Source organism: Seriola aureovittata, chromosome 22 (assembly GCF_021018895.1).
Source record: "Seriola aureovittata isolate HTS-2021-v1 ecotype China chromosome 22, ASM2101889v1, whole genome shotgun sequence".
NCBI lineage: Eukaryota > Metazoa > Chordata > Actinopteri > Carangiformes > Carangidae > Seriola > Seriola aureovittata.
Genome location: NC_079385.1, coordinates 15,391,372 through 15,411,096, shown reverse-complemented (window position 1 = coordinate 15,411,096; position 19,725 = coordinate 15,391,372). Strand labels below are relative to the sequence as shown.

The window sequence follows — 19,725 nt, the reverse complement described above, 5'->3', positions numbered from 1 at the left end:
TATGGGAGAAAGAATTATATAAACACACTACCACTTTTAAAGCTTTCTATAAAAGGATATTTCTAAGTGTAAGTTGAGATTTCACTTTGGACAATAATATAAATCAAGTCAATAATAAAAGGTTTTGCAACAATAATCAATGATCATGGTACAGAATTAAAAGATAATCTATGTTGTGAACTGCTGCTAGTCAGAGTTATTAGTCAACATGGAAGTGAAAATAGTAAATTAGTAAACTGCTCAGCTACAACTTCAAATGAAGTGTATCTCAGATTTTCATGCAGGATGTGAAATTTTCTGGAGGGAAATGAACTGTTGAATAGTAACTGACGTGCTTGAACCAGGTTTCATGGATATTTTTGGCTATCTGTTATTTGTCCAGATAATTTGACAGATTTGAGCCATGACTCACACCTGAACATGTACAAAAAAGCCTATTTCAAAATGCTCTCCTTACAAAAAACAAGCCAAACTTTTGACTATGCCACTGTGTCTGGCACAGGTTTCTCCTGTCACTGTTGGTTGATGTGTTAAAGCTGTGTGAGTCTGCCCCCAAGTGTTTCAACTACACTACAACTGGCTAAATCACAGCCCTTTCTGCATTCAAGTTCTGCTCATACAAAAAATAAAACTTTACGGTAAGAATGTGACTACAAATGACAGCCCATTATAGTCAGTGTCAGTGTGTTTAACAGGTCTAAAGTAGTTGCAGCAGCTCCTGTAGCCTATCCTAAAACTAGGGGGCGAATACTTAAATTCCCGATAGCACTTGAATGCAACATTTTTTATCATTTATTTTCTTATTTTAAAAAATGTTTTTAAATAATGATTAACACGTCAACAGTGGCAAATCTGTTGTCGGTTATTAGTTAAATCATGACATATAGGGATGACATTTGTTCAGTTATTTACATCAACGCGCGTTCACGTGCACTGGATGCTCGTTCCTGTGTCGCCCCCATCAGACTGTCACAGCCTGTGTGAAAAAAGACTGAGGACTTTGTGGTTGAAATATCGACCTAAACACGGATATTCCTGCGCTGACGAATCAAAGGTAACGTTATTTTATTCTTTAAACTAACTCAACGAGCAGTGCTGTTATGTTTTATGTGCTTTTATCTTGTTCATGTGTCAGTTTTATTAAGGAAGTTGGCTAGACGAAGTCTAAACTATTGTACAATTGACCGTTAGTTCAAGTATGACCAAAGTTTAATGCAGCTATAGACGCGACAGACTTCCTCAAAATGCTAAAACAATACAGTAAGACTAACATTAGCTAACATTAGATAGCTTTTCTAACTTAACGTGCACCTGCACTGTATGTCCAGTATTAACAATATTATGTCCAATATTATTTCTACTATATTTACTAACATACAGCTACCACTTATGATAGTAAAATATGACAATTTTTTTTATTATAGTTAAAATTAAATTGACAATTCATAGCCTAGCATTAATTCTCAACATATGTTAAGTGTCACTCTTGAAGTAATGTTTCCAGAGGATTTTATACTCTTTAAAATATAAACTCATATAATTATCTTACATGCTTTGTTGTTATGATGTTGTGTTTTCTTCTCATTTTACAACATGAGAACTTTGAGTGTGTTTCATTATGGGGAAATAAAGTTTCATGTTGAATATATCTTAACTTCCTTTTTGGCTACTTAAGGAAGTGGTGGTCAGAGCATTGTGGTTGTACCATAATTATTTCAGTCATCGCAATAAATAAAGTCTGTGACAGTTTTGAATTTGTGCAGGTATGAACACATTAACAGGCCATTAATCACTGTTAAATACTGTCTTGAATGTAACTGTCCTGTTTGTCTTATATTGTTTTAATTCCCCCACAGATGTGGAAGTCAGTCGTGGGCCACAATGTGAGCATGAAGGTGGCTGCAGAGGGGGACGACTGGGAGACGGACCCTGACTTTGAGGTACTGTGGAGAAAATATATGTCGGTGCAAAAACCCCTCACGCAGCCTCGTGTGTCATCCTCAGTCTGTACCTTTGTGTTTCAGAATGATGTGTCAGAGCAGGAGCAGCGGTGGGGAGCCAAGACCATCGAGGGCTCGGGACGTAAAGAACACATCAGGTAGGAAGGTGCAGAACCTGTTTCTGGAGATAAACCATTGCGTAGAAGAAGGAGATGGGTAGAGAAGATGATTGCTGCGTAGGAACAGGAAGAGGAAGTGAGAGCAGAGCATAGGCTGTCAGGCAGCGACTGTCTCCTAATATGGGTAATATATGATCATGACACTGACAGTGACATTTAAACCACTGCTGACATGGAGAGACCATAAATTCAGGCAGTAGTGCTGAATGTAGGAATAAGACATTGTTTACTAATTTTGTTCCCCTTTATAAAGTTGTAAGCCATTAATAAGAAGAACCTTCTTGGTTCTGAATCTTAACACTTCATTTATCTCTTTATACAGTCACAACTTTAATTGTCTCTATTGTTCCCTAACAATGTCAAAACACATATGCAGAGACTGATGTATTCAACATATTACACACATTAAAGTGAAGAGTATTTGCAATAATACTGATGAATAGCCCAAGTTTCAAAGGACAAATATCACTAGCAGGATGTGTGGATGACAGCCATTTCGAAGTCAGTATGTTTGACCCCTGCGTTACCTGCCAGTGTTGCAGAGCTCAGAAGCAAGGTGGCTGTGGAGCATGAGCAGGTGAAGCAGAAAGAGCACGTTCCCAAAGCATCCTATGGATACGGAGGGAAGTTTGGAGTGGAGAAGGACCGAATGGACAAGGTTAACAACTTGAACTTTTTGATACTCAGTACATGGTGATACGCTCCTCTCATGTCCTGCCAGATTTGATCTATTTTACCGTTTATTCTGCATCCACTACTTATATTAACCACGGGCTGAATTTGTTCATGAATGTGTCTCTTCTGTCCAGGTGGCTAAGGGTCACGACTATGTGGCACAGGTTGAGCAGCACTCTTCCCAGACAGATGCGGCACGAGGTTTTGGCGGGAAATTTGGTGTTCAGAAAGACCGTGTTGATAAGGTTAGAGGATAAGTGGACTCTTTTGCTCACAGCTTGTGAAACTACAGATTTGACAAAAACAAGTAAAAGAGAGCACACTACACCTACTTCAGCATCTTTGCACTGACTCTGTTCATCCATTTAGAAATTTTATTACTTGCTTACAAGGCTCTGAATGATTTAGCACCTCCATACTTTGCAGACTGTCTCTTCCTCTTTACTCTGTACAAAAACAAATACATATAGAGAGAGGCAGCCTTGTGTTAATATGGACTAAAACTGTAGAACAACCTGCCCATGAATATCTGACATCCAACTTCTGTTCATTCCTTTTAAAATGTGTTATTCTCCCCTGTTCTGTTGTATTTTCCAGTTTTGTTTGCCACCTTATAATTTGTCTATTTGTCTAAATGTTTTAATGCAATATGATGTAAAGTATTTTGAGCTGCATTTTAAGCATTGTATGAAAGGTGCGATAGAGATTACGTTTATTATTATCTAATAAACGTAATCTCTTTTTTATTTGTTTATTATTATTAAATACAGTCTCTGTGTTATCTGTGCAGTCTGCCATGGGCTTTGATTACAAAGAGCAAGCGCAGCAACATGCATCTCAGAAAGGTAGGTCGACTGTCCAGCTACTAATATACAATATTCTCCTTTTCTTACTTAACAGAAGGTAGAAGTTATAATTCAACATGTTCCTGACAATCCTTTATGGTTGTAGATTACTCCAAGGGATTTGGAGGAAAATACGGAGTGGAGAAGGAAAAAGTCGACAAGGCTGCTTTGGGGTACGACTATAAAAGCGTGACAGAGAAGCACCAGTCACAAAAAGGTGAGTTTAAGCCGTGTCACTCGCCAGTTTTGACACAATCGGCCTCAGATTTTGCTTTATTTTGCATTTGCATCTTATTTTCAACAGACTACGCGAAGGGATTTGGAGGAAAGTACGGGGTGGAGAGGGAGAAAGTGGACAAAGCTGCTTTGGGATACGACTATAAAGGAGAAACTGAGAAGCATCAGTCACAGAAAGGTGAGTTTAAGTTGTAGCATTTGTCCGTTTGGACACGTTTTTGCTTCAGATCCATTCACTTTATTCTTTGTTAATTTTCACCAGATTATTCAAAGGGATTTGGAGGGAAGTTTGGCGTTGAGAAGGAGAAAGTAGATAAAGCAGCGCTGGGCTATGATTATAAGAGTGAGACGGAGAAACATCAGTCTCAAAAAGGTGAGACAACACCTACGTATGTAGAATAAAGAATTATCAGAGGACTTACAGTTCATCAGGCTGAACAAATTTATCTCTGTTTAGATTATTCAGCAGGTTTTGGTGGTCGCTATGGAGTACAGGCAGATCGCATGGATAAGGTCAGTATTAGCCAAAGTATTAGCAACTCACTATTTTCATTCTTGATTAATCTGCCAGGGTTAATTAATGAATTATTTTGTTGAACTGGGCTCTAATTAAAATCAAATCAAATCAAATGTACTTACTGGCAGGAGTGTGTGATGTTATATTTGCTACATATGACGATACAAAAACACGGATAAGGAGCATTTTCCTTGAAAAATTACTAATTAATGGTTTTAATTGTTCATTTTATCTGCCATTTTACTTATCGACTAATTAACTAATCATTCCAGCAGTAACCTGGATTGAAAGACTGAAAACTGAATGATAATTGTCTCTTTTGACTTTTCTAAATGAGTACATGTTCTTCTAGAGCGCAGCCGGCTTCTCAGATATGGACTCCCCTTCCTCTGCTTATGAAAAGACACAACCATTGGAGGCCTGTATGTTCATTTTCTTCCTCTAAACAACCCCATTAAATCCACAAGTGTTGAATTGTTTCTCTGTTCAAACCATTGGAAACTGGACAGAGGTCACTGCCAATGCACTACACTCATATATACATATATACATATCACATATATCACATATGAATGTCTATCTGTTTCATGCAGCAAGTGCAGGTGCAGGAAAACTGAAAGCACGATTTGAGAGCATGGCCAAGGCTTCAGACGAAGAGAACAGGAAGAAAGTAGAAGAAGAGAGAGCGAGGAGACAGGCCAGAGAGAAGAGAGAGCGAGAGGAAGCCAAACGCAGACAGCAGGTAAAAACGTGCACTGTAAATATGTAAAGAGGGAAAATTTAATTAATGGTTAATATGCATATTTGTGACCGTTTTGTGTTTCCTGTAGGAAGAGAGCAGCAGAGAGGAGGAAATTCGTCCACCACCTGTTCCAGATGTGGCTACAAAGTATGACCTGCCACAACCAGAAATACACCACCATAGGCCAGAGGTATATGAAACACCAGAACCAGAACCCGAACCCGAACCAGAACCAGAAGCAGAGCCAGAACCAGAACCAGAGCCAGAACCAGAGCCAGAGGTAAGACACTGATTCAATCAAACGTCAGTTGTACCAAATAATAGTTTAATTTGATTCATTTGTTTAAAGGATAAGGTTATAATTTTGTTATTGTCATCAAATGTCATGAAAAGACCAAAACTCACAATGTGTTAGTAAATCTCTCACTCAGCCCTAAGCCCATTGGTTCTGAATGAAGACATAAATCTTATGGGACAAATATTTTTTGTTAATGACTTAAAAGCCGAGGGATGTCATACAGAACTGTCTCAGTCCAGATGGTTCAAAGAGACTAACAGCTCAGAAAAACAGATGCTTTGCTCTGCGACTCAAACGTAACGCTAATACACGAGAGGTAAAAAACTGGGGCTAAGATTGTAAGTTTTGTCAGGTCATCTCCAGGATTTGAGATCTTGAAATCAAAGATATTCTGCTGATGTTTCAAGGATGAAGCGATATACGACGAGCCCCTGGTCTTGCCTCCACACTCAGAGGATTTCCTTGAACAGGACGCCCCGCCACTACCTCACAGGTCAACTGAGGTGGACGTGGATGAAGGGGAGTACGAGGACCTTGCTGAACCACTTCCTCCTCCATCCACAGGTCTGTGTCTGAGTCGGCCGCAGTTAAACGTCGGCGCTCTCACATATGAAACACCCGGTTCATTTCAGTGTTTTCTTTTACAGATGCGGAAAACGATTACGAAGACCTGACATGTGGCCAGAAGGCTTTAGCACTTTACGACTATGAGGGAGGTAGGACACTTCTTCACATTTTCATATTTTGACATTTAATGATCAACTCCACGCTTGCAACTACAAATCATGTTGTCCCTTTTCCACAGAGGCGGATGATGAGATTTCCTTCAACCCAGGTGATGAGATCACCAACATAGAAATGATCGATGAAGGCTGGTGGAAGGGACACTGTAACGGACGCATCGGTCTGTTCCCGGCTGCTTACGTTCAGCTGATGTAGAGAGCGACATTCTCAGGCAGTTGGGTTTTTTCTTTGCACAAGCTTTTTCAACAGAAGAAATTTAACTGTATTTATGTGATTGATCACAGCAAACTTGTGCCAAAAGCATTCTGATCAGCTGATTTCAAACCTTTTACTGTAACATTTCGCTTGGGGTCTGTGGCAAGGAGTGTCTTAGGGTTTTATGGCCACCAAATGTTAATGGCAAGGAGTTACATCTTGTATCTTGAAGTCAATAAAATATTCTATAGGCAGGCGCCTTTGTGTTGTTTGTACAGCAACATCCTTTATTACTATCCATGTTTCATCACTGTCAATTTACAGTAACATTACAGCTGTTATCATTTTTCACTGGAATTGTAGTTTATCATGATCATATGTGGCGAAACAAATTGTTGTTAAAAACTGAAAAAACAAAACAAATGAAGTTACTGTTTTTACATGTGAAAGGTTTATCTACAACACAGTTCATTCAATAATGGTTTTGCGTATACCTTCTATATCGTGGCATATGCAGCAAAATCTGAAAAATATTCTGCATTAATTTAGAGTCTGACAACAGAGATAACACGAAATGAGAAAATGCAACAAATGTCCTCAGTCTCCCTTAAGTTGAACCTGAGCCACGAGGCTGCCCCTTTAAACAAATACCTATATTGAACAATGCAAGACATGAATCTGTAAATCTTTTTTTTTTTTTATCAGAATATGAAAAGATTTAAATTGTAATAGAGAATATATACCTATCACCTGCACTGTTATGCTGTATTAAGACAAGCTAAGGGGAGACACATTTTGCATGAGTCTTATTTCCTTAAAACTTGCCTCCTAACATTAAGGTGGTGCTGCTGTTCCATAAGAACAAACACGCTCCTTCAGTGAATTACTTTACAATAACAGGCTCTGTGGCACGACCATGAATCTTGTAATCCACTGAAGTGAATGAGATCCAATAACAGAAGGTGACAGTTATCACGCATTAATCAATACATGAAATGATCCTCCTGTGTTTCTGCATCAAAAGTCTTTAAAGCAAAGCAAAGGTCTTTTGTTCTCCTCAGGTTCACCAGGCGATACCCTTCTTCTTGCCCTTGCCGCCTTTCTTCGCCATCCGTTTGCCTTTCAGTTTCTTGGCTTGCCGCTGGCTCATCCACGCAGGGTACTGTCCATTTTCATCCAACAGTGTTGCCTTGTTGCGCTTGCTATCCATGTCCATCTTCCCATCTGGAACACAAAAGGCAAAGATTGGCTAAATTAGAAAGGTTTTAAAAAAATAAACGTTCCACAAAAACAAAATGGTAATATCATTTACTTACAATCACACTGTTGGAGGAACTCACTGTCAAACTGACCGACAGAAGTAACACAATATTCATCACTGTCAAGTGCTCAGTGTATGATGTAAAAAATTGTGCTCCTCTAACTCTTTGAAGCTTGATGTCAGCTTCTCAACTAACCAAGAATAATGCAAAAAGTTAACCTGGTCTGAGTCTTTTATTACAAACACTGTAAAAAGCCACAACGTTAAAGCTGTTTATCCCTGTGGACCATGTTGTGCTCAAGCAGTCCCTCACCGTCACCCTCTGCCTCTGCCATGTCAACATCCGTCTTCTTGATCTTGTCAGCTGGCACCACAGTGGCGATTTCCTGCACATCAGTCATGGCAGCTTCTCCTTTCTTGTCCAGATTCAGAGCCTGTTTCAGACGAGCCAGCTCCTTAGGAGCATTTTTCTTCCTCTTCTCTGCGCGCATCTTCCGCTTCCATTTGCTCCGTAGGCTTTTTGCCATTTTGAGGATGTTCTGAGGGGAAACAATAACATGTCAGTCACACATGACAGAACCCTCTATATACAGTGATGTTACTGGTAAATTGAATATGGTCATGACAGGCAGTTCTTTAGGATCCTACACTTCTTTTTTCATAAAGAGAAATTATGTTCTTATGTGATATTTAACATGTCAGCTCACTGGACGGCTTATATGTGTTTTTGATGATAACTTCCTCAAAATTATATTTATGATGTATATAAATTTCAACACAAAGTAGTTTAATAGTGGTTTACTAATGTAAAAGAAGGAACGTTCTCACGATACACATGACACGAGATCACAGATAGGACATATTTGTCCACACATCACCTGAATATAAAGTTAAGGCTATACATTGTCGCTAATTCGTTGAAGTTAAATGACATGGCTTTGTATGAGTTAACTACACCCACTCAAATTACTTTTGGAGTTAATTTATACCATAGCAAGCTCAGTAAAGTTTGCTAGCTAGTTAGCTATCCAGGTGCTACCATGGATTATTTCGCAACAACACACACTTTAAAGCTAACGTTAGCTAATTAGACGTGCTAAATTCTGTTAGAAATATTCCACAGTGTAACCAGTAAGTGTTACTTACGTTATCAACACGTAGTTTGAGTTAGGTTTTTAAATTTCCACACACACCACGGTGTACACGTGTTTACAAGACGAGGAAAAAAAACGCAATGACGTGAGTTGGAAGAACCTGCAACGTGATTGGCTACAACAGCCGATCTGAAGACCGTGACGTCTGATTGGCTGGTGGCGTCAAGTGAGGAAGATGGAGGGATCGCGGATTGTAAACAAAAAGTTTTAGGGGAATATAACGTACATATTAACGCTCCGCGCAGGTTTATTTAGCTTCCAGCTATAAACTTAGCTGCTAAACGTGAAGCAGTATCTCTAGATATTGTAAATAGTCAGTTGTGTCCGTCGTTTTTCTCTTAAATTTGTCGTGACCAGCTGGTTAGCAGCTCGGTCAGCAGTCCTCTCTCCGCTCTCTTCTGCCTTCACACAAATGTTCAACATGTTGGACGCGGCTGCAGAGCAGATGATGGTCCACAAGGATTTCCAGGCGGCTCTTGACTCCTGCGACAGAGGTCTGCAGAGTCTCGCCAGCATGGACTCAGAGGACAACAGGTGAAAGTCTGCAGCTCGCACCATGGACGCTCCGTGCAGCTTGGATGTGGGTGTGACTGTGACTTTGTGTGTTTTGTCTCCTCAGGTGCGGAGAGTTGAAAGCTGGTTTCTGCATCTTAGGGATTCAAGCCCTGGCGGAGCTGAATCAGTGGCAGGGTGTCCTCTCCTGGGTGCTTCAGCAGTACGAGCACCCAGAGAAAATACCAGCAAAAATAATGCAGATGTGGTGAGTGGAGCTCAAACAATCAGTCCATTAATCCATTAGGCCAACAGAAAATTATTTAACAACGAATCTGAGTAAAGGATGAATTGTTCAAGTGAGTTATAGGCTAAAGCGAAAATTGTGAACTATTCCCTGTTAAAGTGAAGCGTCATCAATTTATGTTTTTTTAGTTAATGTAGATTGAATATTTTTAGATTTTGGACCATTGAACAGGCAATGCATCAACTTGATTATTTGTCACTTTTATCTGATGTGTTTTAATTGATTGAATGAAAAAATAATCAGTTAAAAAGACAGTATAGCTGTAACTTACAAATAATTTCATAATCAATTAATCTGACTGTTATTTTCTCAATTAATTAATTAACTAAATTCAATTGTGGAAATAGTGAAAAAATGTATCAAAACTCAAGGTGCTGTCTGATCTGAACAGTCCAAAACCCAAACATAATGAATTTACTATCCTATATGACAAGAAAAACAGATCATATATTCACATTTAAAGATTATTTTTGCTTTTAAAATGACTGAAACAATTAACGATTATCACAAAGTCTTCAAAATAATCTTTTGTTGACTAATCGGTTATTGGACTAATCACTTCAGTTCTAAAATGCATATTGAATCTACTCTCTCTCATTTCGGCAGCATACTTCTTTACTCTAAGGTGGGTGAGTCAGCTGTGATGCAGGAGGCAGCCAGAGTTTGGTTACACAGCCCGTCCAACAGCAGAGTATCAGGGTTCGGGACCGTCGCAGAGTTGTACCTGCTGCACGTCCTCGTGCCTCTGGGACACACGGAGGAGGCTCGGGAGTTGATCGTTGGCGAGGTTGGAAGCGGCGCCTTCACAGAAGACCAGAGACAGACAGCGCTGGATGTTGTAGTAGAAAAAGAGCAGCAGAATCAAGAACCACCTCTAAGTCCTGGTTGCAGCCCAAACTCCGAGATCAGTGCACATACCGTCTCAACTAAAGGTCACAAATTTCAGCTCAGCTCCTGATTAGATGCATTTCAATAAATCATATAAGTACAAATATTAAATGCAGACAGCCGTTCTGATTGTGTTCGTGTTCTACAGGTGCTGTAATCCGTAAACTTGAAGCCATGCTCAGTTTTTTATACAGAAAACTGAGGGTAACCGGGTCTGGCTCATTCAGTCTACAGAGGATCTTTCTGGCCGCTGTCCTTCTCTACATGCTCTTTGTCCAAATGGATCCAGGTTGGGTAAAATTCTCTTTGTATGTCACTATCAGCCAACACAGGTATTGTTGAAATATAAAACATTTGATTAAGAATAAATTGGTGCATTTTCTTCCTGTTCTTTTCCCGCAGCTCTCCCGTCTTCATTCATGTGGATTTCCAAACTTCTTCAGATGCTCAAACAGATGTGGAGTTCCATGTTTGCACCGTACTCCCATTCTCTCCCTCAGAGCAAAGGACTGTAAAGGACAGAAAACTACCTTACACTTACACTCTGTCCATTGTTTTGACTTCTTTTTTTTTTCCTTTTTTTAAGAGAACATGGCTTTGCCCCTATGAAAATCAACAAAGGAACAAGAACATTTCCTGCGGTGTTGTTTTTTTTAGCTACAAACCACAGACTTTTGATACTGTCAAGATGTTCCACAGACTGTGAGAGGCTGATGTTTTTTCAGCCTTTACAGTGCACGTCACTGAGCTCTTCCACTCCCATAAATTCACCTCAGGTCCTGACTCACACATCCTGAAGGTTGCAGGACCAGATTTTCCATCATGAGGCAACATCATAATTACAGTACTTTATTTAACCAGGACAATGATTGACTGAGATTTTACAACAGCTGCACCTACATCACCTATAACACAGACTGATAATAAAATAGCAGTCATTCGACAGTGAATGCATCAGAGGTCAAAATAATGGCAGTATATATATATCACTACAAGCAACATGACAACAAATACATGCAAATAAAATATGATAATAAATGAAGATTCCAGTTTGATTTTGTGGTTTATGTCTTTTGAAAGTTATTCAGACTTAAACAACTGTAGTAAACAACTACTGGAACAACTGGAAAAGGTTAAAAAAAAAAAAAAAAAAAAGATCTGCATATGTAAAGGCTCAATTTGTGTATATTTAGGATACTATGGGAACATAACGTCAAAAATTGAAATCAGTGACAAAATGTAATTTCACAATTCAGAAGCCTTCAGATGCAATAGATCTTATTGATATAAAGTAAATTCAATAATTGTCACAAGAAGCTCATACGTGTGTTTTGTGTCAATAAAGCTGCTTTACTTATTCACATTCTGCGCATGGCAACTTTTAAGTTTCGATTTCAGCAAAGTGAAGCGACGCTGCGCGGAGAAACCTTTAAAACGAAAGTGATCCCGAGAAGCAGCTGATGTGACGGTGATGTTTACGCAGGAAACAGCCCGAAACTCTTGACTCCTGTTCTCCCACTGAACCCCGCGTCCTTACTGCCGCTGTCAGAGGTAAAGTCTGTCCTTATGACTGATACAAGGATCTGTGGGTTTATCTGCTCATTGTTCAGGAGGGAGCTCCACCACGGTGAGCAGACCATCGGTGATGTCCATGAGTGTTGATGTTGAATATGTTTTGAATGTAACTAGAAAAACCTCAAGTATCCTGCCGTTGTCAAAATGTAATTTTACCGTTCGTTTTTGACTCTGTATCAAACTGGTATCAATTCAATTATTGATCTGTTATAGGCTGTAGTCGTATTTGGTTTGCAATGGAAGGTGTTTCTAAGACGCTTCTGGGAGGTTATGTTGGTAGAACCTTTTAGGGAAAGTTCCTCAGAAATAACTTTTGCTGCTCTTCCATAAATTATTAATTTATTTATTTCAATAACACACACACACACACACACATATATATATATATATATATAATATATATATATATATGAAGTGGGTGTTTTTGCACATTCAAAGCCCCATTGGCATCCTGGGCCTCTAGGTGGGCACCTGATGATGGATGTACCCAGTGATGGATAACCTTCTCCCTGTTTTGTCCCAGAAATGAGAGGCCTCAGCAACTACTGTCTGTCCTGCTGTGCCAACACTTTACTGCAGACTCTCTCTGCTACCTGGGAAGTAGGAGACGTGCTAGAAAGGTAAGATAATGAAGTTGTGATATATTCCGGGCCTATAAGGAAGTGACAGACATAGTGGCAAACAATGCTTTTAATGTGTAAAAAAAAATTTGAAAAAAGGCTGCTTTTCTCAGGTGTTTAAAAAATGCTTAAAAAAAAAACAAAACTAATGGTGGTTTATAAATTGCACAAGGTGGGATGCAGCTGGTGTGAGAGAGGACCGTGGTAATGTCCCTCTGAAGTTAAAGAGAGTTCTCGCAGCCATGAAGAGCGATCGTCCTCAGCATGTTCCCCATGAAGACTTCCTCCGCTGCCTGGACAGAAACTGTGTTCGACGTAAGAACCGCAGACTTACACGGTCGATGTCTCATACTGATGTGGTTTATTTCACAACCTGTGACTACAGGAATGTTGTTTTGCAGTTAACGTGCAGCATGACGCCGACGAGGTGTTCCTCTCCATCCTGAACCTCATGCAACAGCAGATGGATGACAAAGCACTGGTTGGTCTGTAATCATCAGCATTCTTTATGTTTCGCCTATAAGTGCTTGATCTAAATGTACTTCCCTTTCTCTGCCAGGCTCTTGAAATCAAGGATCTGTACAAGATTTCTGTGGAGACGCACCTGCGGTGTTTAAACTGCACCTCTGTCCAGACTCACACCAGCTACCTGCTCAGTCTTCCTCTACATATAAAGGAAGATCACCACAACTCTCTGGTGAAGTTTTTGAAAAATTAGATGAGACCATTGATACTACTCTTATGTCTGTACATGAAATATATGATCTAACATGTTTAATATGGGCTGGTAGGAGAGTTTTTATTGACACAGCCAGGGTAGCTGTTTCCAGTCTTTATGCTAAGCTAAGCTAACCAGCTACATGCTGCCATTACATATTTACCCTACAGACTTGACAGTTGTCTCGAAACTTTCACCTAACTCTCATTAAGAAAGCAAATAAACATATTTCCTAAACTCTCAAACTAATAGTTTGAACTTTCCTGGATTTCAATTTACAAGTATTTTTAATGTGACGTTTTCAGGAAGACTGCATATCCTCCTTCTTAGCGGAGCAGGAGCTGACGGGAATAAATTGCTGCTTTTGTGCGCAATGTGGGACCAAGACTCGATCCAAGCAGGTGAGGCTTGGTTTAAATGCTACCCAAAAATATATTAACTGACAGAGTCATCAACTTTTTTCTCTTTCATTTCTCTTTCAGGGTCTCAAACTGCTCTCCTTGCCTCGTATCTTGTGCGTGCACCTGAAACGTTTTCGAAATAGCCGTGGTTTCACCCGAAAACTTAATTGCAGGGTTGCTTTTCCAGAAACCTTTGACTTCTCTGAGATTGTTAAAGAGAGATTCTCACCAGACTTTGCCCAGGTAATTGTATTTCCTATCTAGTATCTGGATATTGTATTTTTTTTTTTTTTTTTACATCTAAAACTTTATTTGCTCTTCCAGAATGAGTGCACGTACACTCTGTATGCAGTGGTAGTGCACTCTGGAAGCGCAGTGTGTGGGCACTATACTGCCTACGTTCGTGACAGGGTGAACCAGCGCTGGCACTATGCAGATGACAGCCACATAGAGCGGGTTCGTCCAATAAGACAAAATCTCACTTGAATGCAGTTCTGTACTTCTGAACTTGTTGAATACTTTTCTGAAAAACAGTCTGAGTTTGTGTCTTAAGTTTCACTACTTAAACCATCATGATCTACAAAGGCTTTTCATTCCAACACACAGGCCTCCTGGCAAGATGTGCAGCGAACATTTGGAGAAGACAGCAGGTAAATTGCCCAGCATCAATTTATGTTTACTTTGTCTTGTATAGGCTCTTTTGATAAGAAGGTTACGGAGTTCGTCTTAAAGGAACCGTTCAACCTCTTGGGAAATGCATTTTTTCGCTTGCAGATACTTGCTGAATGATAAGAAGATTGATATCACTTATGTATCTGTATGCTAAACATGAAACTACTACCCCCAGCCAGTGAGCTAAGCTTATACTAAAGACTGGAAGCAGGGAAACAGCTAGCCTGGCTCTCTCCTAAAGTAACAAACCCACCTAACAGCACCTCTAAAACTCACTAATCGACATGTTATAACCCAGAAAGACAAATTTCTACAATTCACACAACAAAAGCAAAAAACAAAAACATGTGACTCCCATTTATACCTGCTTAAACCGGCCTCACGCTGCTTTTTTAGAGTTAAATTTAAGGTTTTTTATTGACAATGCTTTAATGCTTGACTTCCCGACATCATGGAGCTTTTATCTTCTTACTTACAGAAACAGTCTTAGATCTTAAGATAAAACCTTATTGTCTGTTCCTCAGTGAAGATTAAAGACTGAAGGTGACCGTGTTTTTGCGATGAGGGCTTCCAAACTTTTAAATAGAGGAAATCTGTCCGTCGTCCGTCTTGTTGTCTTGTCAACAACAAACTTCTTTTCGCCTAAAACCTGGAAGTTATATTCTCCCTTTTTTTTGTCCTGTTAATTGTATTAAAAAAGTGTTATGTGTTCCTTTTATCCTTTTCCTGTCCCAACTTAGCGGTGCAAAACCTTTGTACATTTCTGTATTATTTTTACAGATGCACAGCATACATGTTAATGTACAGAAGAGGTCCGCAGGAGGAGCGACAACAACCTGAATTATCCGGCTGAGTGTCTGGATGCGGATGAATTAATATGGGAACAAGGTGCAATTAAGGATCAGTACGCAAACCATAGGAATTTAAAGATGCTTTAAATATTTTTATGTAATTATTGTATGTGGGGAATGATTTTATATTTATTGTTTTTCCTGACTTCATAAAGCTCATAGAGAAATGTATACATTACACATTACACCAGCAAATCAATTTCTGCCAAGCAACAGTAGGTGGCGTTCAAGACTCAAACACAGAAGGGTTTTCCACCCTGAGACCACACACAATGTGAACAGTCTCTGATACTGGGGGGGGTGGTTTGAGGAGAATGCTTAGATTAGATATTCACTGTTTTGGGGGAAATACCTGCAATAGGACTCAGTGTTCATTTTCCTCACACTGCTGTATAATAAATGAGTCACTCATGAAGAACAATGAAGTCATTTTTTCTCATTTGGGCTGCCAAAAACAACAACAACAAAAAATGTTATGTATTGGATTTTCTCACTATCTGCAGCCCTTTTACCTGGTATTACAGCTGATTTACAATTACACCTTGATGCTTTTTTTGCTCGTTGTTCATGCAGCAACACCGGCACACCTCCCACCACCTGACCTCAGAATGCATGCATTTGTGCTCTGTATATATCTGTTATCAGAATGCATTCAGGAGACCACCATAATGAAAGGAGGTTAAACGTTGCAGTTGCAGCCGCAGTGCTGAAGTGCTCGGTATAGGCTGTCAGCAGAGCTGCTGAAGTTCCCACTCGCCTGGCCAAGAGTCGGGGGACCGTGTGAAATGGTGCCTATGTGCTGCAGAGCTCTGACAGAATGGAACATGCCTGCACAGTGCCACAGGCAGCGGGCCTCATACTTAGTCATCTCACTGCCATGTAGCACAGGCGCAGCTCTCTGTATGGGGGGTATCTTCCTCCCACATTCAAACCAAAGACCAGGGCCAGGTATATGCATGTGTCTAGACTTGAGTCAGTGTCAAAGATATGGTTAGCTGTATTGCGTTGTTTGTGACATGAGATTGCATCCTCCTCTACATGGTGCAAGTAAGACGCTAACATTGGAAACAGTCATCATTATAAAGACTATTAATGTATGTTTGCAACATTGGGTACATAGATGGATTTACAAGCAATATTGTGCATTACTATTATCAGTTTTTAGTTTTGGAAGTACTCAGCTATAGTAAATATTTATATATATATATATATGTATCTGTGTATTGTGAAAAGGGATGGCTCTTAGTGATAAACCCAGAGAGAATTATCATCCAACTCTGCAGTACCTTTGAACTCTACACAGTTTTTTTTTAGCATCTTTCAGCTCATTGTTTTGTTTTTCTGGCTCTCATAGATTTTAGTTTTTTTGGCGACGGCAGGCAACTAACAAACTTAGCATCTAACATTAGCTGGTGGGCCAAGTGAAGCATTTAGCAGCTGATTAGCCAGATATTTCCCTCAGGAGTTGGTAGAGACAAAAAACAGAGGTAAAAGCAAAGTTAAAAGGTGATATGTCGGGCTCATAGCTTGTTTCCACTGCCCCTAACAAGCCAGAAAATACTGTGAAAATAGTCTGTCACAAGTAAAAGTCCTGCATCCCAAGTTTTGCTCACAACTACGGAAGTACTGGCATCAAAATATACTGTTACATAAAGTATCATAATACAGTATAGCCCCTTTCAGCATGTTATTATATATTGCATGGATCAATACTACTGATGCGTTAATGTGTAAGCACCATTAATGCTATAGCTGGTCAAGGTGGAGCCGATTTAATCATTTTATATACTGTTGGGTAGTTTATGTATTATCTTAAGCGGTCAGGTACATGTATTGGAGTAAAAAAGTACAACATATCTGTAATGCAGTTGTACTGTAAAGTGGCTCAATGTTGTGCATGAATACAGTAAATGTACTTTGTTACTTTCCACCACCGTATAATACTCAGTGTTTGGTAAATGCATCCCCAATCAATAACCAGGCTGGTAGTCCTGATTGTGAACAAATAGGCTAACTAAATACAATAACTCCTCAATTTCCAGAGAACTAATTATTCTCTAGATGTTAGATGAGCAGCTGTCCAGCACCACCCTGACATTGACCGCATCAGGCACCAACAATGCAGCAGTGTGACACACGCCCCAAGGCCACATGTACTGTGTGAAGCCCGACTGGACGTCTTAGTTTCTTTTCGAGCACGTGTCACACATGCATGAGGTCTTTGTCTCTATTGTCTGAGGTTGAGCTCTGGCCCCTGGATGTGGTTTCACTAACACTTTAAGGCAGATCATAATCTGCATTTTAGTTGTAGCTCTTTAACTTGGTCAGGTGTTAGCCAGTCAGCTAGGGATACCTTATGTTCTATTGTTTTAAATCTCTCCAGCAATGACAGTCATTGACACAATAAATCATTAAAAGCACAACTGGGGCAAATATCTGGTGTAAACATAGCCCTACTGGGGCAAATAGGCTATAGCAGCAGGGATGATATTCCTCAAGCTTTGCAGTGTGGCAACACTTAAACTGTTTTCTTTGGAGAATATCTCAAGGTTCATTAATGCTTTTTAGTCATTGTTGATGTGTGTTTACCAGTTACTAGGTGAGCACACCACTGTGATGCGTCGAGGAGAAAATGGAATTTGGCTATTTGAGAACCACTCTTAAATTTTCCCTTTTTTGTGTGGAGGGTTTCACAAGCAAATGCCTGTGCCTGACTTGAATTTTTTCAAATGCAACACACAGCAAACCAGTATTCCAGCCCTCTGTCCGTTTGATGATGATCACCAATAATAATGTCAAAGAAAAAGACTTGTGCTGTTCATACAGAGGCAGAGATCAGTAAGGAGGCAGTGACGGTGAACTGTGAACTGGCTGGCAAGCTGTGTAACAAATAACGTTGCAACCATGAATGTATTATTATTTTATGCCTTTTTTGCCATTCAAGCAGCTTGGCTCGATGGCAATGTTTGTCTGTCGGTTGGTACACCACTTTGGAATGTCTCAGTAGCTACTGGATGGATTGTCATGAAGTTGTTCGTTGGTAGTCACCAGAGGATAATCCTAATGACTTTGGTGATTCTTTTTGGCATTTTTGACTTTTAGTGAACTTTTGGATTTTGGATTCCCATAAAATGTGGTACAGACACTCATGCCCTATTAGGCTTTCAAATCTTAGCATGATAACTAAGATGGTCAATATCACAAACATTATACCTGCTAAACATCCGCATATTGGAATTGTCATTGTGAGCATGTTGGCATGCAGATGATAGCATTTAGCTCAAAGCACTGTAGTGCTAAGTACAGCCTCACAGAGCGGCTAGCATTGCTGCAGATTCTTAATTTTAGTTTTACAGAAATCTTTTGCCACATAATACATAAAAAAGTAAAAATGTGTCATTGAAATCAATGTTATTAATTACCTAACATTTTAATTTATTTAAACGTGATTTAAAGGCAGCTTAAACAATTGCATGATTTCCACTGAGATAGCAGCAACCACCACTTTGCTAAGCTAAAGTTGGTTAGTTTTAACAGTCTAGTTACTGTCTTTTCTCCAACATCCAGTTACTTCCCCCATTATTTATGTGAAAGAAGAATTAGCTACCAAGATATTAGTTCATCAAACTCGATATTTTCAAATTACAGAGAAGAAATAGGGAAAGTAAATTTGGCTTTAGTTTTAGCTCAGACCAGCTAGCTTTTACTTGTAAATCATTACTACACAGCTAATGTGGTTTTTAGCTCCATTTTTTTTACATGCTGTTTTCAAGGAAATTATAAATTTTTTATGGCATAATGATTTTATATAATAAAACAAACATCAAAACAATTACAGCCATTGTGACTTAACTTTCTGTGATTTGGCTTGTGGGGCAGTGTTTCAGTTGTCTTTTTCATTCAGAATTTATAGGTTTCATCTTTTGGTTTTACTTTTACAGCCTCAACAGGAACTAATTTGTGCACTGTCTCTACACTGTTCTCCTTTTTCTGCTCAGAACAAAGATTGTGAATGGCGGCCGGACTTGACTGTTAAACTTGAAGGCAAACTCCCCTATGCAATGACTGTGTTAAGGAAGATGTTTCTCCCATAATGTCAAAACCAAGACTTTTAACAAGCGCCATCCTGATGCCCCTCATCTGCTCTAATCCTATATAACCTAACCTAACAGCGAAATCTCATGGGTGCTTCAGGGGTGGCAGCCAGCTCCCACAGCTATCCTTCGGTTACATAATGAGGTTTCAAATAGGAAATGATTCTCTTTCGCTCTCAGGCCCGGTGACCATGGTGAAGTCTGCTTTTGTAAATAGCAAACAAGAACTGAAGGCAAATGTCTGCTGCATGACTTAGATTTTCCTCTCATATAAAAAAAAATTGGTAAATCAGATAAAGGAGCACACAACTGAAAATGTA

At 39.5% G+C, this 19,725-nt stretch overlaps 4 protein-coding genes across 5 annotated transcripts; 3 read left to right on the top strand and 1 right to left on the bottom strand.

Moving 5' to 3' along the window:
* Positions 1-931: 931 nt before the first annotated feature.
* Positions 932-6,626, top strand: hcls1 (hematopoietic cell-specific Lyn substrate 1). Its single transcript, XM_056367674.1, has 16 exons — positions 932-1,054; positions 1,857-1,940; positions 2,025-2,098; positions 2,654-2,777; positions 2,929-3,039; positions 3,585-3,639; positions 3,746-3,856; positions 3,944-4,054; positions 4,139-4,249; positions 4,334-4,389; positions 4,746-4,815; positions 4,987-5,135; positions 5,224-5,415; positions 5,841-5,997; positions 6,081-6,149; positions 6,239-6,626. Exons 1-16 carry the CDS (start codon positions 938-940, stop codon positions 6,370-6,372), a joined length of 1,725 nt encoding a protein of 574 aa, XP_056223649.1. The 5' UTR covers positions 932-937; the 3' UTR covers positions 6,373-6,626.
* A 6-nt stretch (positions 6,627-6,632) lies between these two features.
* llph (LLP homolog, long-term synaptic facilitation factor) lies at positions 6,633-8,918 on the bottom strand. The gene is made up of 3 exons (XM_056367678.1): positions 8,780-8,918; positions 7,947-8,172; positions 6,633-7,596 (listed from the first exon to the last, which is right to left on the bottom strand). The coding sequence occupies exons 2-3, from the start codon at positions 8,158-8,160 to the stop codon at positions 7,436-7,438; spliced, it is 375 nt and encodes a 124-aa protein (XP_056223653.1). The 5' UTR covers positions 8,161-8,172; positions 8,780-8,918; the 3' UTR covers positions 6,633-7,435.
* A 47-nt stretch (positions 8,919-8,965) lies between these two features.
* On the top strand, positions 8,966-11,529 carry pex26 (peroxisomal biogenesis factor 26). The gene is made up of 5 exons (XM_056367677.1): positions 8,966-9,321; positions 9,407-9,547; positions 10,193-10,518; positions 10,623-10,763; positions 10,877-11,529. Exons 1-5 carry the CDS (start codon positions 9,200-9,202, stop codon positions 10,987-10,989), a joined length of 843 nt encoding a protein of 280 aa, XP_056223652.1. The 5' UTR covers positions 8,966-9,199; the 3' UTR covers positions 10,990-11,529.
* A 149-nt stretch (positions 11,530-11,678) lies between these two features.
* On the top strand, positions 11,679-15,732 carry usp18 (ubiquitin specific peptidase 18). Of its 2 annotated transcripts, none has more exons than XM_056367676.1 (10): positions 11,679-12,025; positions 12,573-12,669; positions 12,842-12,984; positions 13,071-13,150; positions 13,229-13,366; positions 13,693-13,788; positions 13,870-14,031; positions 14,113-14,244; positions 14,395-14,438; positions 15,241-15,732. In XM_056367676.1, the coding sequence occupies exons 2-10, from the start codon at positions 12,575-12,577 to the stop codon at positions 15,311-15,313; spliced, it is 963 nt and encodes a 320-aa protein (XP_056223651.1). In that variant the 5' UTR covers positions 11,679-12,025; positions 12,573-12,574; the 3' UTR covers positions 15,314-15,732. The 2 variants fall into 2 exon arrangements, with proteins under 2 accessions (XP_056223651.1, XP_056223650.1); XM_056367675.1 differs by having other exon boundaries at positions 11,679-12,101.
* Positions 15,733-19,725: the final 3,993 nt, after the last annotated feature.

Coding starts and splice junctions, on each gene's coding strand:
- hcls1 (XM_056367674.1), top strand. CDS start 938: ATGCTCGTTCCTGTGTCGCCCCCATCAGACTGTCACAGCCTGTGTGAA. Junction 4,055..4,138: donor GAAGCATCAGTCACAGAAAG/GTGAGTTTAAGT, acceptor AATTTTCACCAG/ATTATTCAAAGGGATTTGGA. Junction 6,150..6,238: donor ACTTTACGACTATGAGGGAG/GTAGGACACTTC, acceptor CCTTTTCCACAG/AGGCGGATGATGAGATTTCC.
- usp18 (XM_056367675.1), top strand. CDS start 12,041: ATGACTGATACAAGGATCTGTGGGTTTATCTGCTCATTGTTCAGGAGG. Junction 12,670..12,841: donor GTAGGAGACGTGCTAGAAAG/GTAAGATAATGA, acceptor AAATTGCACAAG/GTGGGATGCAGCTGGTGTGA. Junction 13,789..13,869: donor CCAAGACTCGATCCAAGCAG/GTGAGGCTTGGT, acceptor TTTCTCTTTCAG/GGTCTCAAACTGCTCTCCTT.
- pex26 (XM_056367677.1), top strand. CDS start 9,200: ATGTTCAACATGTTGGACGCGGCTGCAGAGCAGATGATGGTCCACAAG. Junction 9,548..10,192: donor GCAAAAATAATGCAGATGTG/GTGAGTGGAGCT, acceptor TCATTTCGGCAG/CATACTTCTTTACTCTAAGG. Junction 10,764..10,876: donor CTTTGTCCAAATGGATCCAG/GTTGGGTAAAAT, acceptor CTTTTCCCGCAG/CTCTCCCGTCTTCATTCATG.
- llph (XM_056367678.1), bottom strand. CDS start 8,160: ATGGCAAAAAGCCTACGGAGCAAATGGAAGCGGAAGATGCGCGCAGAG. Junction 7,597..7,946: donor GGCAGAGGCAGAGGGTGACG/GTGAGGGACTGC, acceptor TTTGTGTTCCAG/ATGGGAAGATGGACATGGAT.